The sequence below is a fragment of the Ostrea edulis genome, chromosome 7 (genome assembly GCF_947568905.1).
Source record: "Ostrea edulis chromosome 7, xbOstEdul1.1, whole genome shotgun sequence".
Taxonomy (NCBI): domain Eukaryota; kingdom Metazoa; phylum Mollusca; class Bivalvia; order Ostreida; family Ostreidae; genus Ostrea; species Ostrea edulis.
In genome coordinates, this window is record NC_079170.1 from 8,769,777 (window position 1) to 8,781,562 (window position 11,786).

General features: G+C 33.0%; 1 protein-coding gene across 3 annotated transcripts in view; it reads left to right on the plus strand.

Annotated features, from left to right (window-relative positions):
• Nucleotide 1: 1 nt before the first annotated feature.
• Nucleotides 2-11,786, plus strand: part of LOC125655046 (leucine-rich repeat-containing protein 74A-like) — a 31,792-nt gene continuing 20,007 nt past the window's right edge. For 2 of the 3 annotated variants that reach the window (XM_056143210.1, XM_048885198.2), the window contains exons 1-6: nt 2-161; nt 5,374-5,846; nt 6,393-6,563; nt 10,723-10,785; nt 11,006-11,115; nt 11,378-11,485. In XM_056143210.1, coding sequence (XP_055999185.1) covers nt 5,399-5,846; nt 6,393-6,563; nt 10,723-10,785; nt 11,006-11,115; nt 11,378-11,485 — 900 coding nt within the window. In that variant the 5' untranslated portion in view covers nt 2-161; nt 5,374-5,398. The remainder of the gene's footprint in view (nt 162-5,373; nt 5,847-6,392; nt 6,564-10,722; nt 10,786-11,005; nt 11,116-11,377; nt 11,486-11,786) is intronic. The other variant, XM_056143211.1, reaches the window with a different exon arrangement.

Sequence of the window (11,786 nt, forward strand, 5' to 3'; positions counted from 1 at the left end):
ATGATGACGTTTTCACCGGAAGTTGTACAAAGTAGGACAGTTTACATTGGAGATAGCTGTACCGTTATGCAGTGATATAGTGACTATTGAAGGAAACTCCTCAGATTCATTAGGTCAAGTTTCCGAATATGAACTGTGAATTTGATAGCCAATAGAATTAGGTAAGTGATGTTCGTATTCTGAATAGGTAACAGCAGTCATTCGATTTAGTGTGAACGCACAGAGCTTGCATATCCGAGATAATATCGATGCCATAGGCCTATAATCTCAATTTTTTGTTTATCCATGGCCATGCCTTTGTAATGGTAACATGATATGGGATACAATTCATATTTCTTTAATCATTAATAGGGCTCGAATTTGTTATTATAAAATATAATGTTTAGCAGTGGGTTGGCAATATTGGACATTTATCATGTTTAAATCAGTAAAACACTTAAAATAGAACTTTATAGGCCCTATATAAATGCAGACTTTTGGAGTTTCTCGGACTATGAAAAAGCTGTATTTGCGCTGCTTCAAAATCATATCTGATTTCTAAATTTTAAAGACTGTATTATAATTTTCTTTTTATATTTTCAACTATCTTTAGAGTTATATACGATTCAATTTTATATAAAATTGATATATCATAGAATATTGATTTTAAGAACTTTGAAATTCTTGAATACCACTATAAAAATCATTATAGAACAGCTGATTCTTGGAAGATTTCCATATTTAATTCTAATGATAGTTTTTAATGAATTATACAATAGAATAGAATAGAATAATTATGATTTATTTCCAAATTAGGGCCCTCTCGGGCATACAGCATACATGATTGTTAACATTTCAATGTGCAATGACGATAAAAAGAAAAACAAAACAAAACAAGAGTAAAATATGCACTATTAGTATGAGCAATGTTCATACATGAGACATTTGAACATGATAATACTTATTTGCATTATATGTGAGTACCACCGTGTATCCTAATGCAAAACAGTCAGAAATACACATAGGGAAAAAAATATATATATTATATATATAGATGTCTATATATATACATACAGGTACATAACAACTCTACATGTAATAATAGTAAAGGTAGTATAAGTACATATGATTAACTCCACTGTAATGCAAAAGATACCACGGGACGGTGCATTGGTACTAGATCAACATGTCATATGGAGCGCCAAATTAACATAAACTCAAATAATTGAAGATATCTTTAATTATTTGAAGATATCATCAATTCATTTGATGCGCGCAACAATTGAATTAAAGATCTCTTCAAATAATTAATGATATCTTCAATTCTGAATTATTGCGCGCATTAATTGAATTGATGAGAGCATTAATTCTTCAGCTGATTTGATGCGCGCTTTAATTGAATTAATGATCTCTTCAAATGATTAATGATATCAACAATTGAATTGATGCGCGCTACAATTCAATTGAAGAGAGCAATAATTGATATAATGCGCGCATTAAATCAATTGATGAGAGCAATAATTGAATTGATGCGCGCATTAATTCATTTGATGAGAGCAATAATTGATTTAATGCGCGCATCAATTCAATTATTGCTCTCTTCAATTGAATTAATGATATCTTTAATTCATTTCAAGAGAGCAATAATTCTTTTAGAGAGAGCAACTATATAATTAAAGATATCTTCAATTCAACATATCCACAATTGAATTAATGATATCTTTAATTGAATTGTTGCTCTCTTTAAAAGAATTGATGCGTGCATTAATTCCTTATACAAAAGCATTGTAAATGATTTAAAGATATCTTCAATTGAATTAAAGAGATCATCAAATTATTTATACCGAGCTCTAAATTAATTATTGCGAGCAATATTTCTACTCAATTAATGCTCTCATCAAATGAATTGAAGAGAGCAATAATTGAATTAATGCGCGCATAAAATCTATTATTGCTCTCATTAATTGAATCAATGCGCGCATCAATTGAATTGAAGAGAGCAATAATTGAATTAATGCGCGCATTAAATCAATTATTGCTCTCATTAATTCAATTGATGCGCGCATTAACTCAATTAATGAGAGCAATAATTGAATTGAAGCTCGCATTAATTCATTTGATGAGAGCAATAATTGATTTCATGCGCGCATTAATTCAATTAAAGAGAGCAATAATTGAATTGATGATATCTTCAAATAATTGAAGATATCTTCAATTATTTGAGTTTATGTTAATTTGGTGCTCCATAATGTCATGTTTATAATGAGTGCATATGTGCAATATGGTTTCATATGGTTCACACATAATATACAGTAATACTAGTAGTATGAGCTTAGACAATGTACATAACACGAGACATTACTTGATGTAATATATATGTAAGTACCACTGTGTATCCTAATGCAAAACAGTCAGAAATGCACACAGGAAGAAAATAATAACAATATATGCAATGACACATAATAATAGTAATAGTCACGTAGTACAAGTACATATGATTGAATGTAATGCAAAAGATACCACGGGACGGTGCATTGGTACTAAGTCAACATGTCATGTTTACAAGGAGTGCTTAATTATGTGTAAACATATTGGTTTGAACTTTCACATGTTTCATTTTATATTGCTTCTTTAATCAAATCGCAAAGGGCTACAAGTACCATCAGTATTTTCACAATTGAGTAACCATATTAATCTATTCATGTTGTCAGACTGGAAAAATGTTCACATTGTTGTTTTATAATTTTATACATGTTCTGCCTGAGTGAGTTATAAGTTAAACATTCAAAAATTAGATGAATTTCATCACCAATTTTACAAGAAGAACACTTTGTGCAAAATCTTAAATGTCTAGGGATTCCTGAATAACGACCTCGTTCTACTGGTAAATTGTACGCTGATGTACGTAATCTTGCAAGTGTTTTACGTTGTGCAGGTGGTAAGAGTGTTAAGTAGTTTTCAAAAACAAAATTAGTTTTAAATTTAACATAAGTTTCAAGTTTTCCATATTGTAAACTTCTGATATGTCCCCATTCTTTCAAATAATGATTGCATAACAATTCCTTACATTTTTTCTTAAAAATTGATAGGTTATTGATTGCAATATGATTGTTTCTAATTCCAACAATTCCAAATAACTTTTGCACCACACCATACCATGACTGCGATTTTAATGTACAAGCATAATTATGCTTACTTTGCATGTATGCAGCATTTAGTAGAGGAAAAGAAGTACCCAGATTTTCTAATCTGTTTACATATTTTATTATATTTTTCACTACATCAAAATGTAATGGAAACCTGCCAAGTTCGGATAGTGTTGCAAAGTTTGAGCTTTTTCTATGAAGACCTAGAATAAATTTACAGAATTTTACATGGAGGTTTTCACATTTTAATTTAGAGTAAAAATCATGTAAGGAGATATCATTGCGATTGAAAAAAGAAGGGCGATTAAAAATTCCCCAAATCTCACTGCCGTAAAGTAAAATTGGCTTGATTGTGTGATCAAAGACATGAAGGGATGTTTTAATGCTAGGTTGTAATGATAAAAAATCTTTATGTAGTTTGAAATATGCTTTCATTGCCTTTTTGTACAGATCCTCTTGAGCATTAGACAAATTTCCAGCTGTATTGAAATATATTCCCAAATATCTGATAATAGATGCAAAACAATATCAATAGATCTATAAGGATAAAATTTACATAATTAGCATATTCAGTGATGAGGACACGGTTGAGGTCTTGCGTGGTTATTTATCATCCGTTTCACGCATTGATGATGCTGGCCGTGAATTACTGCATTGGAAATGTTACCTCATTGTAATGAATTTTTCGATAATCTTGTAAAAGATCATATATATAAATAAAATATTTAATCTCCCTGCTAACAAAATCGTTGTCCAAGACTATTAATTGTACTAATGATGTAAATGTACAATGTATATTTCCAAAAGCACTGTCCAGTCTAATTATAGACCTCTTTCTGTTTTAAATTGCATTGAAAAAAAATAATTATGAAATGCATCCTTTTCAAATTCAGATGTATGTTTACAACTGTTTCCATGAAAACAATTTGTTTCATAAAATCATACTGGCTCTCTACAGTTGATGCATAAGATCTAGATTCATTCAAAAGAAATGGTTACTAAATTTTAATTCATTAAAAACCAAATTTATGTCATGTATTTCAGCATAAAGAAACTGCTGAATAAATGAAGGCAGCAAACATGACTTAATTAATACAGTGCATAGAATAAAGAATCTGGAGCCTCATTATCTGCAAGAAATGTGTCCTAATAAATATAGTGTATTAGATTTAACTTTCCCAACTACGTGTATATGACTACAAATTTTAATTTTTTTTTTTCAGTATACCAAAATTCGGAATAAACATAAATCATCATTCGTTCATTCTGTAATAAGTGAGTGTAATTTATCGCCCCTTAAAGCAAGGTAAATTTTCTAATTTCAGAAAAGTTTTAAACAATGGCAAAACTAGGGACACGTTAACGCCTTATTTTTCTCTTATGAAACACACCCACCTCCTATAAAACTGCTTTGAATAGGGATTCATTTAGACGCAATATTTTAATTGTTCTCTATGTAGCTGCTGACGCTTATCGTTATTCTGTGTATGTACATACACAGAGTGAATCATTGAACAAAATTGTCAACACAACGTTGATAATGTCGATACTGATGTTTAACGTTGAGAGAGATAACTCACTTGTTAAATTCTTTTTTCCCAGTACACACACACATATATATTGTCATTTCTTTATAACATACTGTATCATTTTTATTGTGTGCAGCGATTTAGAGTGGTTATTTATAGTTATATAGGGCGTTATATAGATAAATATTATTATTATATATTGTACTCCAATCATCACATTAGTCTATTTTTACCCCTTTTTAATGCATATTATATGTGTACTTTAAAAAGAATTTGTGTAATGAATTCTAGGGAGAGGACGTTTTAGGTGTCAAGAACTTATGTCAAATCCCATTTAAATGTAACATTACAATAGGATTAGGCCAAGTCAATATGGTGTGCGTGGTTAATTGCCAGACACGTTGGCTTTTTTCCACTTCGGCTCCAAGTCGTTTGGCCTCTTTCGTTGTTTGCCCAGTCACATCAACCTTGTAAACTCTATAAGATATATAATATGATTTTTGACATCAAATGCCCAGATAATCATATTTGAAACTTGTTTTATTTTTGTCTACATGTAATTAAAATCTTTGTCTGCAAATTTTAAAATTTCCATTGTTCGTGTCGTTAACCATTTACGTACTGACGTATGAAAATTGTCAAAGTTTTGGGACGACCTGTCTCTTCTTCCGGATGTATGTATATTCTAATACAGAACCCCTTCTCATTTATTTGTGAAGGTACAGAAGCAGTTACCCACGTAAAATGGAAGATCCGGTGGAACTACATGGGGAATCCCCAAATCCAGACGAAGGTCAGCAATCCAATGTCAGAAGTCTGATTCGCCCACACTCAGCTAAAGGCAAAAAGCCCCCCAGCAGAGGCAGTCCTTCTAGTACACCAGAACCACCAATGGGCCGCATTAGACGGCCCTGGTCAGCTCATCCTAAAACCAGGGCCGATGTTTCTAAGAAGAAACTTGTCCGCGATAACTTAAAGAAATCTCACATGAGACCACCAAACAGACGACAGGTTTCAAAGACCGAGGGAGATATGGTGGAGGGGAATGTGGTTGACGATTCACAAGTTATTGGTCTGGAGTGTCCTGGACTGGACTACAAGCCGCAGCGGTACAATGTCAAAGATGAACTGCAGGACAGCGAAGGACAACCCGACGACATGCTGGACCACGGAGTGACCACCTTAGTGTCAGGTATAAGGAATGTTTATACCGGTATATGGGAAACATGTCCGTCCAGAAGTAATGTTATCCAATCTCAATGAAATTTGGTGGATTGGAATAACATTAAACGAGTATATTTGTTCAAAATTCAAAATGGCCGCTTTAAGAAGCGCCATCTACATTTTTTTTTCAAATAGTGCAGTGTAAGCAAACTCGGTGTTTTATTTCGATTAAACAACATGTAGGACCGGAAAAACAGTTTGACAATTTCTGAGGTGGTACTTTTAACTGTCAAGCGCCAGGGTAAAGTAAAGTTCCGTAAAAACTGGTCTATATAGATTGCATAACACGAACAGCAGAAAGTGTTGTACTTTAATGAAAAGAAGTCGCGAGAATCTGAAATTCATAGATGAGTTTGAGAACAAAGAAAATATCCTTTCTAATCCTACAACAGTATCATTGACAATAAAACTTTTAACAGTACTACAGAAACATAGAACAAAACACATATATACCTTTAGTTTACAATACAATATCAAATGATGAAATCATAACATGGTAGTGGATTTTATATAGAGTCATCTGGACGTACCTCATCTCCTGAGCATAACTGGGCAATGACGCAGGTCAAGGACAAAGATATGGCAAGGTCAAAGAAACAGCACCCCACGTTTGAAACATGGCTCATGCCTTCGCAGCATGATTCAGAAGAATATGACACAGACCTGGAGGCAGATATGCTTAAGAGTAAGTTAACTACTGGTATCTTTAAAGACTTGTGTAATAATTCTTCCTATTTCGAATCATGAAGAGTATCAAATATGATATATGTTTAGCAAGTTGCGATTGGAATTCGAATTGCTATGTAGAAAGTATTATGCTTCAAACTTGTCCCATCCATTATAGGTCAGGAATCCGGGTTTGTATGGCTCATGAAAAGAAAGGAGGTATCATTGTGATCATTCTTCTCTCTAACAGAGATAAATTCAAAATTGCTTAAATTAGAATAGTCTTACCATCATATGACAGTAGAAGTAGTGGTACTCCAATAACACCCGACTGTGATGTCCGCATTTTGTGTGTTTAGCGTCATACACAAGAAAATTGGTTTACGTGAGGGTATATATGTGAAGCAAATTGTCACTCCACAGAAACGGTTCTGTTACGGGTTCACCGTGATATTACCTCTGCATTAGACGGGAATTGATGTGTTGCACTCGTGGTTCTTGATCTTTAAGTCGCATTCGACGTCATATACCATAATATTTTGATCATGCATATGGAATATGCTTTTGGGTATCACCAAAATCACGTGTATACATTGTATTTCGACGTTACGCTCGTGTCGTGTGCATAACTTGAGTACGTCCTAGTGTCGTGTGCGTAACTTGAGTACGTCCTAAAGCTTTATAGAATCCGATGCCTGACTATATAATGAATGTGAAAATTGAATTCAAAAATAGAAGAAATGCTGTTATCGAATTAAAAAAAATAATGAAATCAAATAAAACGCGCAAAACTTTCTTTTATAAAATTAGATTTTGGCAGTAGAATTATAAGAAATTGTGATATTTTTAGTCTTTTCAAATCAATGAAAGTATATATTCAAATGCACTTTATTTTATATCTATAAGTACGCCACACGTAATTATCTTTTATTCTATTAAAATATTAGTCGAAATATGACAAGAGTGATGTCTTTATATCACGATACGAGAGTGATGTATTTATATCATGATACGAGAGTGATGTCTTTATATCATGATACGAGAGTGATGTCTTTATATCATGATACAAGAGTGATGTCTTTATATCACGATACGAGAGTGATGTCTTTATATCATGATACGAGAGTGATGTCTTTATATCATGATACAATATTGATGTCTTTATATCATGATACGAGAGTGATGTCTTTATATCACGATACGAGAGTGATGTCTTTATATCATGATACGAGAGTGATGTCTTTATATCATGATACAATATTGATGTCTTTATATCATGATACGAGAGTGATGTCTTTATATCATGATACGAGAGTGATGTCTTTATATAACGATACGAGAGTGACGTCTTTATATCATGATACGAGAGTGATGTCTTTATATCATGATACAATATTGATGTCTTTATATCATGATACAAGAGTGATGTCTTTATATCACGATACGAGAGTGATGTCTTTATATCATGATACAATATTGATGTCTTTATATCATGATACAATGGTATACCTGCACAGATATGGAGGAAGTGAAACAAAAACTTCTGAAAAAGGAGAAAAAGAAGACAAAGAAAGGAAAGTGTCAGAATCTGTAGCTAACACACCGTATTTATATTGGACTAAGCCTAACATTGTAACAGTGTACGAACTACTAGTCACTTACAAATTGATTTCACCTGTCATTTCATTCATCAAACTGCATTTTAAAGAATAGAATCTGATTGCTATTGATATGTATTTATTGCTTTACATAAATTTAGTGTTTGATATCGGTTGATGAAAACACGGTTGATATGTCGTAAAAATGCCCGTTTCTGTAGGCTTTAAATGTCAATGTATTTCGCGATGAAATTTGTTATTTTCAAAAGTTTGACAAAACGGACACGGGGGGGGGGGGGGGGGCGATCTTAAAAATTGGTCAACTATGTATACCAATTGATAAATTAATGTAAATTACACGCAGTTATTTTCATATATAAAACTGTTTTTGTTATCCTAATCTACTGATCCCGATAACTAGGAGGTCTTACTTTCCAAACTATAACTATTCTACAAATTTCGCGTGATATTTCTTCATTTAAAGTGAACATTTTGCACGAAAATTTACTAATACCGATTACGTGTTATTGGATCAATTTGTACAAATTATAGACAAGAGATCAATATGCCAAAATTTCGACGAAAATAGACATTCTTTAATGAAAACAATCGTACTTGAACATATATATAATTATATCGACGTTTTCGCAAAAAATCATGTACGTGATTACTTTTGCTGGCCGATCGCCGACAACGGGGTGTAAAGTTGAAATATTGACGTGACTGCCATTGAAGCAGGGAAAACGAAGGCAAATTATTGAAGCAAAGGGCATCGAACTCCCAAAACTCCACATATATCTACAGAATATCAATAATCAATGGAGATTTACGACCCTGTAGACCTCCGTAACAAGAAAATGATTTTAACTGAGTAACACAAATATCCGTAGAATGGAAACTCCGACGGGGCACGTTAACGTTGATTCAACATTCAACCGCGAATCTAGGAGGGGGGGGGTATTTTAAGGTTTTTCTATTACATAATTCTCCACTACAAATATTGTATGCATACAGTATATATCTGCAAAATTCCAAAAAAAAAAATCGAAAAATCTATAGGGAAGCAGACTATTGAATATATAAGGTACTACGGTCTTTGCAATTTTTTTGATAGGATGTTACCACATATTTTATCTGTGGTGTTCACACATGTAAACGAAATTCTATTCTCACTTTAGATTTTATAAGAATTATCCAAAAAGCACATAAAACCTGAGGTTATCTAGGAGGAAATCAAGCATTCAGTGAACGTGCCTTTAAACATGGTTACATTAGGGGACAAGTCTATTTACACATGTGGTTTTTTTTTTTTTTTTTTTTGGTTTTTTTTTCCGATGGATCAACATTATCATCATTCTTTGTTTACGGTGTTCTTCAGATTTCCTTAATGTTTCTCCGTTTTGCGGGCATCCATTTTTCTTGCGCGAACATCGTCATTAAAGCATGTCTTTGCCTATCACGTGCTAGTAATATGTATATATGCTTAATTAATTATACCACACAGTCAATCAGACACCTGTATATTGTGTAGTCATATCATTTGTAAATTACTAAAAAGAAAATCAATATGCATTTATCTATCAAAATTATCAAACCAAAATCTAGATAATGTAAGAGGAATAAATTGTTTAACACACCAGTCAGTCCGTCACCTGTGGAACAAGTGTTTCGACAGTTTCTTCGCCGTTGTTGAGAGAGGATGAATAATGGAATTATACCGTGTTTTGCGGCAGTGCAGAAGTTTCAGTTTCTTTATTTCCGTGAGCCATATGACTCATTGGATTCACAGAAGTAGCATATGTCATAGGAATAAACAACACGACATTCTGTTGCTGGAAACCGTATCCAAGTCTTCAAATAATCATCAAAAAGTATTTTTTTAGTTTTCTGAATAGAAAATCGCTGTACAAAGAGGTACATTTGATTTATATTTCATTCATCTTTTATCTTTTTGATGTCTCTGATTGATGCGGATGATTTACAAGAATAAGTTTGGTAAAATATTAAAACCTGTTTGGCTTTGGTACTGTCGGTAACCGTGACACATTGGCATGTGATGTATAGTTTAGAGTAGACTGATCGGCGTGTTCACTAAACACTTTAACATTGCTAGCGAAAGTTTGAGACTGACAAGTTATCGCTACTGAATGCTGTAAACACGTCACATTTGATCTAATGCGATTGGTTTGAATTGCATTGTTTACTAATTCTTATTTTGTGGAACAAGTTTATCAGGAATACAAAACATAGTTTAAAAAATCATTTTAAAAATCGATAAATTCAGTTCATTGGAATTGCGGATTGGAGCAACGGAGATCCGGCAATATTTGAGCAGACCATCGCTCAAACCGGATTAAAATGTTGCATTAATTACAGGTTGATGTAAATATAATTATAAGCGACTGTAGGCGAATTAGTGATTTGCCGGTGTCTCGTGTAATTCGTATCATCTATCTCTTCTGTCAAAATGTATCCCAAATTGAAGAGTTCTGATGGGTCTTAAACCAGTGCTCAATCAATCCCCGCTAACAATTATCTAGGCTTATCTATTTATATGTTCTTTCATGCATCGATTTACAGAAACTGAAAAGCCGTTGGATCCAACGGGAAAAACTACATATCTTGACCAGTGTAAAAGGGATGGTAAGAGGCTATCTAGTGTAGATCGAACTTTCCATCGCATACGTTTTGAAGTACTGTTCTCTTTCAAATATATATGGAATGTATTATGTCAAACTGTCTGCAAATACTTGTAAATACTCGAAATATGTTCTGTTCTTGCATTGACTATAGAATTTCTTTTAAGATAGGAGGAAAAGTTATGGTCTATGTCGGGTTATCGAGTTAATATTTTCTGTTGAAGGTTTGATCCCCGTTTCATATCTTTCTCGTCACCTTGGTGATAGGAATCTACGCATGCGCCATCATTATCTTGGCGGTCATGCCACAAAACCAGTGGCCAGAGCATTAGAGGTACAGAAACGTTTGCCAACATGCACGTGTTCAGTGTTTTTTGTAAATGGGTAAATTGAAATCCTCACATATAAGAATATCTGTAATTACCTTGTAAAACCATGCACTTATACGGAGTTAATGCAGAATTTGCAAACAAACATGCCCCTGCGATATGATATACCAAGTACTTACGTATGGTATAAGCACACATATCATTTAAAGCTTTTCTGGGTTTTGCTTTTAGAAGTTTAACTCTTGAGATGTTTTTAATCTATTGAAGTTCAACACAGTGACAGAAAACCTTGACCTCGGAGACAATTATTTAGAAGGAGACGGTGCAGTACACCTATGTCGAATGCTCAAGGATAACATGTTCATCGTGTCACTGGTTTGCATCTATTGCGTTTATTTTCAATATTCTATTCAATGTTAGATTGGTTCACGATTTTTGATAAAATCATTTTTCATTTTTGATGTTACACTTTAAAAATATCACTCATTTAATGTCGACAGCCAAAATTTTGACCTTCTGAATGCAAGAATAAAAGCAATATTTTAGCCTTAAATTTGTGTTATGTAAACAAAGACTCGAGTCTTTTTATGTAAACAAACAAGTGAAATATTGATTTTGTAATATAATGCATATTAATTTTGCATAGTCACAAATTTTAACTTCTAGATGACACAAT